Raw genomic sequence first — 16,549 nt, 5'->3', positions numbered from 1 at the left:
GTGGATGCATGTGAACAAACTGGGTTTACCACAAATTGGATTTAATTTGTTTATGGGGGAGCCCTTTACTCCAAAGTCCTCACCTACCCTATTTTAGTTTATTTTTTGAGACAGGATTTGGCTCTGTTGCCCAGGATGGAGTACAGTGGTGCCATCAGGGGTCACTGCAGCCTTGACTTCCTGGGCTCAAGAAATCCTCCCACCTCAGCCTCCCAAGTGGCTAGGACCACAGGTGTGTGCCATCATGCCAAGCTAACTTCCTTCCTTCCTTCCTTTCTTCCTTCCCTCCCTCCCTCCTTCCTTTCTTCCCTCCCTCCTCTTTCTTCCTTTCTTTCTATTTTTTTTTTAGAGATGAGGTTTCCCTGTGTTGCCCAGGCTGGTCTCAAACTCCTAGGTTCAAGTGATCCTCCTGACTTGGCCTCCCAAAGTGCCAGGACTATAGGTGCAAGCCACCACGTTCAGCCCCTTATTTTATTAATATTTTGAATTTAAGCTCCAGAATCTTCAAAAGCCTTTTTGGCAAGTCCAGACACCCAATTGTTTGCATGGCGCATTTCAGGGAGACGCTCTGATCTCATCTGTGGTCTCTCAATCAGAAAGGAGACATCCCCAATTATCAACATCAGTTGGGGGAGCTTTTCCAAAGTTCGATTCTCTGGCCCTCACCCAGACCTACTGGATCAAAACATTAGTAATGAAGCCCAACAATCTGTGTATTTATAAAGTTCCCTGATGACTTGGCCATCAGCATCCTATGGCAAACACTGCACCAAAGCCTTAATTACATTACCACTTTCGGGCAAACCAGATTAATACGCAGTCTCTGCTACAAAAGTTTAACTAGTCTTTCATCCTTTTAGGTTTTCAGAAAATAATTCTTGGTGGGAAAAGGGTTTTAGTTCAAATGGAAGTCATGTATCTGCTTCTATCTAAATGCACAGTAGGCTTTACCTCAAAGTTAATAACACTGAAGCTTTAGGGACTCTGCATGCATAGCCCCCTTCCGAGGCACTGAATATAATTTTGAGATGTAATTTTATATTCATCTTCTTAAACAGAGTATTCCGCATTGTGTAAACTCTGGACACCACAAATCTGAAATCTGTACCATCTATAAATGACAATGTAAATGATAAAGTTATACAAAATAATCCTAAATTAAATATTTTTAGCAGCTCATTTTTTCTCTTACCAACAGGCTCTCCATTTTTTTTTTCCTTTTTTAACCTGAAGTTCTGTACTTAAGCAGGATATTTTTGACAAGGCATTCTGATAGTCAGAGACAATATTAGTGCAATGATGGCCTGGGACAAGAGCTGGTAGCGAGAACAGATGGTCTACGCAAAAGCCCCCCCAAAGGGATATGATGATGCCATGTGTGTGATAGCTGTTTTAGAAGTCCAAGAGGGTAGCATGCTGCAGAGATTAAGTGGGGACTCTGAAATCAGACTATGTGACCTGAACTCAAATTGATTGATTTACCCAGTGAATTTAATAGATGGGCCTCATTCATTCTGAATAGGAAAAGAAACCTGCTGCATCTTCCCTATTCATGAGCTCATTCTCCAATCTAGGAAGGTCGCCTCATGCTCAAAGCAAAAAAACAGCCTCCTAGCTGGGAAGCAAAGGTTTTTTGCAGTACTCATGTTAATGTTTTCTGGGCTCAGACTATTTTTATTTGGCAGCACAGACGGTAGTGTAAGCACAGATTTCTTCAGCAGATTTTATTATAGCAGGTGTGGGATCCTAGGCTATTGTCCTTAAAACAGACACACATTCATTACCTGCATTTGAACAGCTTTGGAACTAATGCCATCCTTTATCTGTGATCATTCAGCTGTCTGCTTCTTGTCATAAAGAAAGAGAGACATAAAACGTAGCTCTGGGAAGCCCTTTTTAGATGAGAATGACTGATATGTCATGAAAGGATATTATAATAAATCATATTTTAGCCATTTCAAAAGCAGAAAATATCTAAAAATAAAATAATCTGAAGATCCACAAGAGAATCACTTAAGACGAACCTGAGCTTTGCCACAGAAGTAGGTTTTTAGAAAATCAAATGAGAAGTGGCCTAACTCCCTAAAGGCATATGTTCTGATTGGGGTTCTAGGATACCATTGTTTTAATTTCAGCAACAAATGAAGAACAAGAGCATAAAGAATATAACATTGAAAATAGATACTGAGTTCTATGTGGTGAAAAATAAACCCATCCAATGAACAAGGTCAAGGTAGAGTGGTATATGGAGTATGGCAGAAATGGCTGTCTACACCAAAGATTTGTCTTCCCTCTTTGATAATCCTATACTAGAATACTAGATCTGACACCAGAAGTGGCTGCTCAGCTAAGGACTATATTTCCTTGCTGTCCGTGACTCTAAGTAGGGCTATGTACCAGTTATCATCAATGGAACACGAGGAAAGGTGACGTATTTCTTTTCCAAGCCCCAGAGGTTAAGGAACAGACAAGCCTTCTTAATCACTTTCCCCATTGTCTTTATTTCCATCTGCCTGCTGGATGCTAACACTGAAATTGTCAAAGCCACCAGTAACTTAGGTCCCAGAATGATAGTACAGAGCCCCCTGTTGATCTGAAAACCACCTTGCGCTGTTAAGTGAATGAGAAATAACATTGTATTTATGCCTCTCAAATATTATGGCTTGCTTTTTACAGCAACTAGCATTACCCTAACCAATGTACGAAGATAATCAAATTTTGTTCAAAGATATAACACACCTGTTATGTGAATACGATATTCCTCCTTGAAGATCTTCTGGAAGAAAGGAATCTTGAACTGCATGTGAGGGGTGTGCAAACCAGGGAGATTTACATCAACATCTCCCATGAAATGTGGGAATTCCCAGTCCTGTCAGAGAAAATCAAATAAAAACATATTTGTGATCCGTTTCATTCCTAAGCAGCAAAACACCAAAAATTGACTTTTTATAAGCACTTATTTTAAAATCATTTAAATGCAGCCAGCTGTTGGATATATCAGTTTCATTCTGTGATGGTTATTTTATGTACATTAGGTAGCAGTATGCATTCAAAATCAAAATTAAGTCGTAACTTATATCTTCAGATTTTCTTTTTAATGTGGTAATAAGAAACCAATACAGAATTGATTTGCATCTATACATGTTTATCTCTTTCATTCTGGAGAACTGAACTTAAATGTTTTTAGGAAGGAAGTGATCCATATTTAATAAATATGGGGTAAATTTGTTATATTTTGTTTCATGACTTTAAAAAAATATGAACCTTATAGCATGTTTTCTGTAAGAAGACAAAGTAAAGAGGATCTGATTCACTTAACCAAGTTCTTTGATTCATATCAAGTGACTTTTATTAATCATGTCTGCTGGCAACCGTCCGGAATGTAAAAATGACAGGCTCCTGTCCTGCTCTCTTGCAATTCAGCATCAGTTTGAGCCAAATAATGGAAGACCTGACATGGTAGCATGACAGACCAACAGTGAATTAACTCCCAAATTGTCATTAGTTATTCCCTGGGTGTCAAGGCAAAACTGGGTGGGCCAACCCTCCTTCTCCAAAGGAAGGGAAACAGATGCAAATGAGGCTATTTTTAGGTGTCTCACCTCCTCTTGGTTTTCAGATAGAGGCACCAAATTAAAGTTCAAAACTAGCATGTGAAGAAAGAATACACAAAAGTTGAAGAAACATTTGCGATAGATCCACAGATATTAGTATACACATTTTCACTTGTAACTTCTAAATAATCACCAAATAATCAGTCCTATATTTAGTTAATATTCTTTAAAGAATTTGAATATGAAAAAGTCAGAAACAAAATATTAATTTGAGATTTTAATCTATTACATCAATATAAAGAAATTAAGTCTATTTGAGACTTTTATATATGCAGCTGAGAGGGATGTGCTAGTAATATAGTGCCTAAACTTTTTAGAGGTTTCCATGTCCATTCCACTGTCCTCTCTGTTGGGAGTTCTGGTTAAGAGAGAATGGGCCTTGAAGAAGATAGTTGTGAGTGGCAGTAACCAGGAAAGCCTGCAATGTCTACCAGTTTCCGGATCTATGGATCATTTCAAGCTGCTAAAAATAAATAAATATATAAGAAGTAAAACAGAACGATGCAACATTATCCCTTTCTATCAGTGTACATGTAAATCTCTTGTTGGTCTCACCTCCACTTGTCTTTCAGACATCAGCAGCAAATAGACATGTAATTTGGGAAGTTCATAAAACCCAACGCACCAGAGCTGAATTAATTTGGCATATTTTGATCTAAAATATTAGTAGAAGATGCATCGGTGATAACACATGTGAACTATTGTTGAGGTTAACATGCATTTCCCTTTTATTTATTTTCCACTAATGCCACCTTTGTTCTATGTTGCTTGGAAGACATTTGCAATAATAATAATAATAATAATAATAATAATAATTGACATTGAATTTAGTATTTTGCTAAAATATAACTCATGAAAAATTATGCTTGACAAAGAAAATGACTGATAATCAGAATATCTTTCACTTGCCCTGGATAAATGACACAAAGCACTACCAATAGAGCACTTCTCTTTTTATTTCTGGGTTTAAGGAAGAGAAGATTTCTTGGTAGTAATTGGGCAAGGGTATTCAGAACCATCTTCTTTTTAGCAAGACACTTTCAAATGCTCCCATTTAGCTTTTCCTTCAATGAAACTAAAGTTTTCTATTGGGTATGAAGTTGGTTTTAGTTTGAAAGCAATCTCTAGAGATGTCTTGTAGACTATGATCAAAATCTCATACACACACACACACACACACACACACACACACACACACACACACACAAATAGTTCCTTGATTATTTCCCACCTGTACTTTCACAGAGAAAGATAAGTTATGGAAATGGAGGGTAAAGGAAAGAGGGGGAAGAACAAGTCTTATTTTTTATCTGGAAGATTACTTTACTTTTTTTTTCTTTTTTTAAAGAAAGGGCTCAGAGAAGGTAGTGTGGATCTGGGGGTGTGAAGTGTGACAGAAGCAGCTGGTGCCATGTAAGAATTTTTTAAAAGAAGATAAATAAAATAGATGATGACTCATTCATAAAGTCTTTCATATCCATACTTTCTATTTTACTTTTCATAATCACGATTTTGTTTTTCCAAACCTCTTTTACTTAATCTCTTAAGACCTTGCCTCTATTCTCTCTCTCTACTACTCTGATTTTTACATTTCAATTCCTACTCTAGATACCTCTTCAGACTCATCATTCTTGAGTGAGTGTAAACTCTGTCCTAATTTGACTTGGAGCAGAAAAGTAATAATGATAATTGCTAACATTTTGCAGAACATGTAGTGCGCATTTAATAGAAAATGGACATCCTGGCCAGGCGTGTTGGCTCACCCCTGTAATCCCAGCACTTTGGGAGACAGAGGTGGGCAGATTACCTGAGATCAGGAGTTTGAGACCAGCCTGGCTAACATGGTGAAACCCCATCTCTACCGAAAATACAAAAATTAGCCAGGTGTGGTGGCACGTGTCTATAATCCCAGCTACTCTGGAGGCTGAGGCAGGAGAATTGCTTGAACCTGGGAGACGGAGGTTGCAGTGAGCCGAGATCGCACCACTGTACTCCAGCCTGGGTGACAGAGTGAGACTCCATCTCGGAAAAAAAAAAAAAAAAAAGGAAATGGACATCCTAGGCTGGTGAAACCTCAGATATTTAAAGGAGGTAGAAAGCACAGAGAGTGGGGATGGTGTTCTGAATCTATCTAGGTTCCAGTCTCTTCATCTATAAATCAGTGTTAAATATGTCAGCCTCACAAGCTCCCTGGGAGGATGAGATAACATTAGCACATTGCTGGAGATAGAGGTGAAAGACAGGTGAATGTCCAACAAAAATGGTTGATTTCCTGGCATAATTTCAAGGTCAAGTTTATCCTGACAGTGAAGCAAAGGAAGTGGATAGGTATGTTTCCAGGAGGGTCACACACTGGCTGTTTCAAGGTCCAGGAGAAAAACGAAGAAAGCCGTGTTCTCCTTTCTGCCCTTATCCATTGCAGAGCGCTGGCCCCCTGGGGCCTTTGACCAGGACTTGGGCCGCAGCACAGTCCTCCCAGAGGGCGCCTGGAACAGGGCTGTTGAGAAGGGCACCTCCCTCAGAGACATGTAAGCATTGGCTTCATGAAGACAGAAGAACAGGAGCTTACTGGTTTCTTGTGCAATGTGGGTCACACTGTGTGTCAAAGAAAGACTTTAACAGTGTGAGGGAGACACTGCTGCTATGCAGGTGGGAGGGAGAGCCAGCAGCATGTGTAAGCGATGGCAGAGGAAATCTGTGGACATTTGGGTTATAAATTATGGAACACCTGCAATGTTCTATTATCATCCTAGGCTGTATATTCATGTATATACTTACATACAAAACCATCCTACTTGCTATTATTAGCCCATTTTTTACTGAAGTATAATTGACAAATAAAAATTACATATATTTAAGGTCACAATGTGATGTCTTGATATATGCATACATTATAAAATGATAACCACAATCAAGCTAATTAACACATCCACCTGCAGATGTGAACATCTGCCTCAGGGAAGCTGTCACTTGTTCAAAGTGACATAGGTGCCATGCAGCAGAGCTGAGGTTTTATCTGGCTCCAAAGAATACATACTTTCTGCTAGGTCATGCTGCCTTTAACTATGGAAAGTGACATCACTTCCTGCTTTTAATTCAGAACTGGAATTATTTGTACCTGCTCTATGTGTTCTAATTGAGAATCACTGAAGGCGTCATCACCAAAAGCCAGTTCCATGAGAGGCTTTAAACTATTTTCTTTCTTTCTTTCTTTTTCGTCACAGGGATGTCATTTGATTCATACTACCCGGATGTAAACAAGAAGACCAACTTTAACATTTTCTTCAAGAAACAACTGCCCCAGGGATAGTTGACTTCTAATCAGACTCTGATGAGTGGAGAGATTTGACTAATGGGTGATTCATAGCAAACACTGAGATTCTCTTGGCATCATAACTATGGATGTATAGCCAGTTTTATATACAGATTGTATAGAAGTGTTATGAGAGTCATGGCTTTCTTTCCTTCTACATAAATGTAAAATATATATTTTGAACACAAAATAAAAATGTTGAATTAAGGGAATGACGAGGCAAGAGGTGTTCAGCTACAAAGCCCATGGTAGAGAGGCTAATCCTGGGATTGTATATTATGAAATATTCATTTATTTTGTTCTTTGAGAAGTGTTATCAGTGTTTAGTAATTCAAAGCTTTCTTATCATTCTCTGCTATTAAATCTTACAATAACTGCAGAGGTCTATCAGATTTGTGGTTCACTGATGTGAGAATTACTTAGGTACAAGGTATTACGCTACTCCAGTTCTCATCAGTTGAAGGTAATGTACACAGTGTGAAGAGACTTCCAAGTTTGCATCTTGCTTCATATATGATGAACAGTTAATTTTTATTCATATGAGTGTATTCCCCATATAAAAATAAAAGGACAGTGTCATAATATATATCTAATCTTATTTTTTACATATATGGATGGTTTACTTTTGCCTATAGCAATGAAAATCAGTTACTGATCCCTATTATTCATGAGTCACATTAGACACAAAATTTCAGTTCAATGTTAAATATGCAGGCAAGATCGTCTCAGGATACCTTGGATTCATAATTTCCCTATGTTTTCTCATTGAGACCCATGCCTCAGGGTCAAGGAAAATAATTTGGTACTATTCAGGGGAACTGAAGCTTGAAACCAACACTGTTTTGAATTCCCTGACTGGCGTTCAATTTCCCAAATCAAATGAAGAGACCTCATTTCTATTTAGAGAAGCGTTAGAGGATAAAAATGTAATGATACTGATTACTCTATCTACCCTGCAAAACTAAAGCCAGAGTATCAGAACAAAAGTTGTATTTTCTAGGCTAAAATTAGCCACTTGATTTATGAGGAAATTAAGAGATAGATTAGATTAGATTTTAGTGAAAAGCTATAAATTCTTAAATGTTACTATAAAATACCAACAGTTCTTCAATGTAATAATTTGTATATCTTCTCTTTATAGGCATTAGATTATTAAGCTTGAATGATATCAAAATTCAACGTTACAGATATATTTATTTCTTTCTATGTTAATCTCTATCCCCCATATTTCATAACTGAATTTAGATCTATGAATATCATAACATCATTCTACCAAAATTTCCCCAGCTTGTAAAGTGTCCTTAGCTTTGCTATGCTTAGCAGTGTCCTAGCAACCGAATTTCAGATGACAGTGAGCAGTCGTGGCCTGAAGAATTGTACTCAGGCTTTGGGTGATTATTTTTGTTTCTTATTAAGAAACTTGAGTGCCTGATTTCTTTCAGCAACACTGTATTTCTTCTAATTTGGCAAAGTTGCCCTAGTATCACTTGGCTGAATAAATCCTTGGAAACGTTGACATATAGTAGATTTTGCTTATTTATTTGTTTATTAATGTAAGCTCCAGGGAGCTTAGAGGAATTTCTTTCTGTTTTGTTCTCTGCTGTATTTTCTATGGCTGAAATAATGCTCAGTATATAGGAAGAACTCAAATATTTGTTGAATTGATGAATGGAGCTCTCTGAAGGTTAAAGATCTATAACAATCCCCACCTGTAATCCCAGCACTTTGGGAGGCCAAGGCAGATGGATCACTTGAGTTCAGGAGTTCAAGACCACCCTGGCCAATATGACGGAACCCCATCTCTACTAAAAATACAAAAATTAGCCAGGCGTGGTGGCTCATGCCTGTAGTCCCAGCTACTTGGGAGGCTGATGTAGGAGAATCGCTTGAACCCAGGAGGCAGAGGTTGCAGTCAGCCGAGATTGCACTACTGCACTCCAGCCTGGGCAACACAGTGAGACTCTGTCTCAAAAAAAAAAAAAAAAAAAAAAAGAATCTCTTCGTGGTTTCACGTAAATGGAAACCCAGGATGGATATAAGTAAACAGAAACAACACAATAAATACTTGTTTTTGTAAATAAACATTATACATCAATCTTACATTAATTATTATTAATAATTGGTTGTCTTATTTTTTCCCTATAAACTAGGTGTACTGGAATTATACAGAGAGTGAAACAAAGATTGAGCCATTTATCGTTGATCACAGAGGAAAGGAGTGGACAATTAGAGAGAGTGGAAGTCATTGTAAATACTGTGAGAAGAGGCAGTAAATGTTTGGAGAGTTGGTTAAAAATGTTTGTTGGGTTGATCCAATTCACCCTTTTAGTCATCATGTAAATACAAAGAAGTTCATGAGATATGTCTAACCAAGTGAGAGAACAAGGAAAGAGAATGTAAACCAACATGTGATTTTAAAGGTCAGGGGATCATTCCACACAGCGATGACAGCAGGAAGAGCATTAAGGCAAGGCTGAATGTTAAGAGATGCCCTGCTGTAAATCTGAAGGATGAACAATAGAGACATTGCAGGAGGTTGCTTCCTAGATGTCCTTTGACAACTCCCCTTTTCTCATATGTTGTATTCTCATTTTCTCTTAATATTCACTGTTGTTTTTCCCTTCAAGGGCAAATTAATTCTATAACTCTTTGGAGTTTTCTCTCAGGAGGAACTTACGCTATTTAAAGAACTTAAAATCTGTGGAGAAAAATCTAGACTTTCTGGTTCAAGTAGGCTTTTTTCAACAAGTAGTAAAGATGGCAGACCTCATTCATCATTAAAACAGATCCAAGTCAAACTGTAAACCCTTACTTGAAATGTTGTTAAAAACTTCACTTTTTTATGTGTTTTTGTGTATTCTAAAATACCAATGAACTCTCAAAATTGTTGTTGCTCAAACAATTTAATTATCCTAAGGATCTATTTTAAGGATTGTTTAATGTCTTTTATTCATCAATAATTTTTCTTACTTGCAAAGGCCAATATGAAGTTTTCTGGAAAATTCTTAAGTCAACATATATAAATGAAATATAAGTAATAGTTTAGTGCCTATAGAAAAAGCAAATAAATCAAGCCCAGAAGAGGCCTGAAAAGTAAGCATAGTCTGTTACTTTTCAGAGGCCTTGCCTTGAGGCTCTAGGCCAGATAGCAGCGGGTTTTTAAAACAAACTTCATTACACCTAGACACCTTGAAAACATCATTCCTTTAAGTGCCAATGTAGAAACATGTCTGATGAAATGCACTGGGCCTCATTTAAAGATGTCCTGCCCTGGCAGACTGATGTGATGAAGGACAAAATATAAGTAAGTCAGTCTTATAAGTGTTTACAACTAATAGAAATGTATCATGTGGCATCTAGGAATAATGGAAAATCAGTACTCCCTCACTAGGCAAATATAGTTAACCAGTATACAGGAAAGAATGCTTAACATCTTAAAGACACCAATAAAAGGGGAAAGGGGGTACAAGTAACTGGCTCTGAAGAGTTGCTGATAACTAAAGTTAGTGTAAAGTCTAAAGAAACACACTCAATGATAAGTCATCTTGGATCATCTTCATCAGTTATCAAACAACTTGATCTAGTTAGCGGTTCTTAAGAAGAATGAAAGTTAACTATATAAATTGGCATATTTCTTACTCAAATGAGTGTTCCTCCAATAAGGAATGAATGAAATCTAGTGGAACAAAGTTATTAGACAACATATTTGTATTCTTGTTCAGGCTCTGGCTACAGTTCAATAGCACATAGCTCCTACTTATTTGGTGCTTTATTATATTTGCATATTTGGTACAAAATGTCACTGCTCCAGTATCTGTTCTGGCTCCACACATGCTGCCAGGAATGGTCACATTCAATTGTCTGAATGACTAATTTCTTCTATGGGCTATATAGGAAAATTAATTGCATACTGTCAAGAGTAGGTATTATTGTCCTTAGTAACATTTTTATTTAATATTGAGGTCATTTTTCTCCATGAAAAAATAATGATGATGGAGATCAGTGGGAAAATGTGATTCAATATAAAAATATTCACTTTACAAATAATGGAGAGAGTACAAGATTGATCTAAATATTAGATGGTGGGTAGAGGTGAATGACCTCTAGAGTTCTTCACAATGGTTTTAGTTCTATGATTATATATTTTTTCTGGAATGTCTTATGGAGCTTATATTCTATTTGGGGAGACAGACCAATCAGAAAATAGCAAGATAATGTGATGTCAAATAGTGATAAATGCTCTGAAGCAAATAAAGTAGAGAAAGAGGATGGAGAATAGTGAGTTGGGTGTGGCTTCTATTTTAATTATTAAAAAGAAAACTTATCTGAGGATGACCTTTGCGTGGAGTACTGACTGATATGAAAGGGGAAGCCCTGAGAATCTCTGGAGGAGGATAATATCATCTAGAGGAAAGAGCAAGTACAAAGGCCCTGAAGAGGAAATGAGACGATTGTATTGAAGACACAGCAAGGTAACAATGGTCATGGGAGCGTGAGTGATGTGGACAGTTATAAACTGACTGTAGGAGGGGTAAAAATCTATTAGGAGACTGTTGCAGTAGTTTAGGTGTGAAATGACAGCAATTTAAATAATGGTGGCCAGGTGGTCAGATCAAGGTGTATTTTGAAGGCATCACCAACTGAATTTCTGAATGGCTGGGGCAACTGGTAAATGGTAATAGCATTTGCTGAGAAGGGAGACATTGGGGAACCAATACACTTGCAGAAAATAGATAAGTGGGTAAGAAATCCAGAGAGCTCAGAATATGCTAATATGGAAGGGCTTATTAGACATCCAAGTGGAGGTATATTATGTAGGCAGTTGGGAATCTTCGGGGAGAGCACAAGGCTGGAGATATAGATGTGGACTCACCAGTCTATTGATCTAAGGCCACAGAATTGGATAAAATCATTTAGAAAGGGAGCATACAAAACCAAGAGAAGAGGCCAGGGACTGACTGAGGCACTCCCTCATTTATAAGCTGGAAGAGAATCCTGTAAAGAAAACTGAAAAGAAATGGCATGTGTTAGAAGAAGAACAAGAGAAAGTGGTGTCCTAGAAGCCAGGTAAAAAAGTGTTTCAAAAGGGAAGGCATGATCGACTTGTGTCAAATGCCCCTGAAGGTTTAAGTAATAAAAAGACTGAATATTAACCATCAGATTTGGCAATATGGGGGTTGTTGATATTGATAAGACCTTTGAGCTCCTGAGGAAGCTGACATGGGGGACAAGGGCCTGACTGGAGTTGGTACAAGAGAAAATGGGAGGTGAGAAGTAGAGGAAATAAATACAGAACTCTAATGAGAGCTTTGCTTTAGTCAGAGTAGGGTGAAGAGGCAGTAACTGGAGAGAGACTATGATTAGATTAGTTTCAAATAATTTTGTTAGCATAAAATAAGTTGAATTTTGGTAGAACAGAGGACTCTGACATGTGAGATTCCCTTTTAATATTTTCAGTAGTTTTTGCAAGGGCAAATGTTAAAAGCCAGTGTGCACCAATATGGATACACTGGTTGTTTACAGCAGGTGTCCATTCTGATTGGGCAGTATTTATTCTCTTTGGTCAGTACCGCTGCTGTATCAGTAGTTAAATATTCTGACCATCACTCTTTGTGAAGTCAAGATGGCTGTTCTTCTAAAAAACAAAACAAAACTGGGTTAAGTTCACTGTGTCTTGAATGTAGCAGGCTTTTGGAAACAATAGGCTGGATCCTCACTGCTCTGTACCCAGTGTGGTTTCTTTCCGTTTTCATCTTTTTTAGTAAAGACTTCAGGTTCTGAAACAACCTCCATCTCTGACCCTATGGACCACCCAATGATAATATGTAACAGAAAGTAAAACCTTTAGAGCAATGGGTTTGAACTGGCAGGCTTTCCATGCCTTTCTTCAATGAGTGTTAGGTCAAGAGTGTTCATCCTCTGAGCTCTAGAGAAAAATTATCCACCCTCATGTAAGATAGGAAAGACTAGGAAAACAAGATACACTGGACCAGGTTAGAGGGAAGGAAAGAATAAAATACATTTTGTTGTTGGAGAATTATTCCCTCAGTGAAGTGAAAAATTTTCTGAAACTATTGTTAGTCCAGAGGTCAATGGCCAAGAAAAGTCTAAAATACATTACTTTCCTTGTTGGACACCTATGGGAGAGATATTCTATCATCCTCAGGGTCTTTTTGGAAAACAAGTCCACATGCTGGGGTAAAGAACCTTACATGCTTGTTAGCAGTTGCCTATCTTTCTTTATACTGACACAATCCATTCAAAGCCTGAGGTGGCTACAGCAAATCTGTTTTATAGATTCCACATAGCATGAATAGAGTGAATGTGACATCTACATTTCTCACAGAAGTTCCCAATGATATACTCAAGTTCCCCATAGGACGGCATCACACTATTATTGAACTAATTCAACAGTTATTCAATGCTCACTAGATGCAAAGCATCTATTCTCAAAGAATATAAAATAACATTGATAAATAAAGAATCAAATTAAACTCTTCCTTTTACAGTTACAGACAATGACAGTCAATGAGGTTACAGGAATCCTCCCATATCATCCAACAGATTACTGGTAGAGACCAGATGAAATTCAATCAGTAGCCCCCAAACTATATTCCAATACATTTCCCTTCACATTACTGAGGACTCTTCGCAGCACGCCAACATGGCACATGTATCCATATGTAACAAACCTGCATGTTGTACACATGTACCCTAGAACTTAAAGTATAATAATAATAATAATAATAATAATAATAATAAAAAAAGACAATCCTATATAGGAGATTGACTGTATTTTCATATTCAATTCAGACTAAGCAAACAAACATTTGTCATGAATTTGCTCTGTGCCAGGCATTTGATATATTTAATCTATTGTAAACCACATGCAAATATATATGGTAGGTAGGATTTTTCTTAATTTACATGGGAGTAAACTGAGGCTCAGAGAGCAGTTAAATAGCTTGTCCAATGCTGCACAATTGATACCAAAAGGATTTGTACCCAGGACAGTCTGATTGAAAAGACTTCTTTTGTTTACCATAGTAAGATTTTTCATGACATTTTCCCCCATCAGGCCTAATATTGCAATTATCTACCCACTTTAAGCCCAATTATCATGCCAATATGTCCTTCTGTTTGATGCTAAATTATATCTGTTATGAAAGGTTGACTTTCAGTGGTATGTTGCAGCTGATCTTGAAATAATATTTTCTCAGAACTTTTTGCTACCTGGAGCACCTGGGAAGGGAATCCTGTCTAACACACATTGCAAAGTGAAGGAATGGAAGTGGTCCTATGTTTATCCTGCGAGTCATTGACAAGGCCTACAAAATATGCAGGCTGAGATATGCATTTAACTCTAGATGGTTTATGGCCATCTTAGAATTTTTGCTGCCAATGCATAGATTTGGCTCTAAACTTATCATATTTCTAGTAATGAATACTATCTCCCTAACTACTTTGCACTTCGCTTTTCTCACCTGAGGATATTTTTCATCATGTTTAGGGACTCTGATGTCAAATTCCTATATCACTGCATGGAAAAACAGAATGGCTTTTGAGATGATTTAGAGCCCACTAGTGATGGCTATCAAACTTCACAGCTTGCTAAAAAGACACAGCTTTTATGTTTCTTCGGAACTTATGTGACGGTTAAGATTTGTACTCCCAACATACTGCGGCTGTGCATATCATTAAACGGTAAAACTTTTATATTACATATATGACTTAAGGCAGTGCAAAAACACAAGAAGATCTATATGGGTTAACAATAACATTTTTTGGCATAGAAACCTAACAAACTATTTTATCTTAAGTCTCCCTTATTTGTATATCAATGGAGTGTTTAAGTTGCTGTGTTACAAGAAGCCCTTCACTTAAACGATTAATTCTTTTTGCTCATAATTATGATCAGAAGATGACACATTGCCTATAAATATAAAAATCATTACTCATTTTATTAAATATCCTTCTTTATATTTGATTTTAAATAGAATTGTCAATGTAACCAACATTAAAAACTAATCTGTAATGTTATCATGAGGTTGAAGCTTTATATAATATCTCTGCAATCTATCATATTTCTAATGAAATGTGTCATATTTAAAAGTATTACAAATGATATCCTTAGGCATATATGGAAACAAAGTAACAGTGGAGTTCTCAAGGTGGTAAAAATTATCAGAAAATAATTTTATGTTACCTCAGTATAATATCTCATAAAATTTTTACTCATAAAAATTGGTAAACCCATGGTTCTGAAAATGGACTTTTAATGCACAGAGAGACTATATGGAAGCAATCGTAAAAACTAAACATAAAACATAAAGTTTTGCCTTCAAGCAGTGGATTGTACTTGGTGAGCCATAGGTAAATATGAAATTATTACATTTGCCAGTTGCCAAAGGCTTTGCTTTACGGATATCTGCAATGTTATATGCATAAATCAATTAATATGTTTTTCCCCATATAAACCCAGATACACTTGAATTATTGCCTCTTGCTGGAGGAGAAGCTGGCAAATCAGCATCATTATGAAATTATTTAGGTGACAGACTATTCAGAAATCAGTTCTCTGAAGAAGGTTCTAAATTATTTTACAAATATATGATTTGTTGACTGCTCTCTGCCCCTAATTCCCAACTCAGAGATTCCTGGACTTTTAATACTATATATATCTTCAAATGAAAAATTCACTCGAACAACTACACACTCAAAACAAGTACCTCAACCAATCATGTATCATCTGCCTTTCAATTAGCCTTAGCCTGAAATGGAAAGCTCTTCAAATCTCTTCTTCTTTTACAACAAAACATAGGAAGAACATTTGGGTATTTTAATGTAAATACCTGCAAGGTATGCTAATTAACTCAGGATCAGTGAAAGATTTTTTTTCAATTTTACTTCCTAAGCCTCAATTATATACAATGAGAAAGAATAATAATTATCCTAATTAATGATTTTTCTTTTTCAAGTCAGTAGTTTATGATTAATCATGCCCTTACTGACAATTATATATTATGATCAATAGGTTGCTCATGCAATAATCTAAAATAAAGCGATGTCCTTTAAAGTTACTTAAATGAAAGGAAATACATCTTCCTTTACTAATATGATTAAAATATTTTGCTTGCCACCCTTCTAGCTGGTTACTGTAATTGATGCACTGTTCTAACAATGACCACTATTCAATGATCTCCCACATGAAGTAGATTCTGTACTAGGTGCAGCCTTTTACATATATTTCTTTGTTCTATTTTAAAAATGATACTACAGGGCAGGTTTTATTTTTCTCATTTTGCAATTGGAAACACTGTGGCTCACAGAAGGCACCTGCCTTACCCACTGTAATACAGCTATAAATAGAAGACTAAAAGCCAAACCTAGGTCTGTCCAGTCCCATGAGTGTTTTTGCATGACGGCAAGTAATTAAGCTTGTCTTGGCACTAAATGACCTTACATTACTGTCTTGGTCTAACCGTTGTTTTCGTTTGTGTCTTTCATTAAACCACAGCTGGGCATGGTGGCGCACACTTGTAGTCCCAGCTACTTGGGAGGCTGAGGATGGTGAATCACTTGAACCTGGGAGGCAGAGGTTGCAGTGAGCCAAGATCGCACT

The 16,549-nt window shown here is 36.9% G+C and overlaps 1 protein-coding gene across 5 annotated transcripts in view; it reads right to left on the bottom strand.

The window, feature by feature from the left end:
- TMEM117 (transmembrane protein 117) overlaps nucleotides 1–16,549 on the bottom strand; it is a 566,844-nt gene that overhangs the window by 15,521 nt on the left and 534,774 nt on the right. For 4 of the 5 annotated variants that reach the window (XM_032173767.2, XM_058426715.1, XM_058426716.1 and 1 more), the window contains one exon: nucleotides 2,740–2,869. In XM_032173767.2, the coding sequence (XP_032029658.1) occupies nucleotides 2,740–2,869 (130 nt within the window). Of the gene's footprint in view, nucleotides 1–2,739; nucleotides 2,870–12,455; nucleotides 12,563–16,549 lie in introns of those variants that run through there. The other variant, XM_058426718.1, reaches the window with a different exon arrangement.

Source organism: Hylobates moloch, unplaced genomic scaffold (genome assembly GCF_009828535.3).
Source record: "Hylobates moloch isolate HMO894 unplaced genomic scaffold, HMol_V3 SCAFFOLD_13, whole genome shotgun sequence".
Lineage (NCBI taxonomy): Eukaryota > Metazoa > Chordata > Mammalia > Primates > Hylobatidae > Hylobates > Hylobates moloch.
This window is presented reverse-complemented; position numbering and strand designations above follow the sequence as displayed.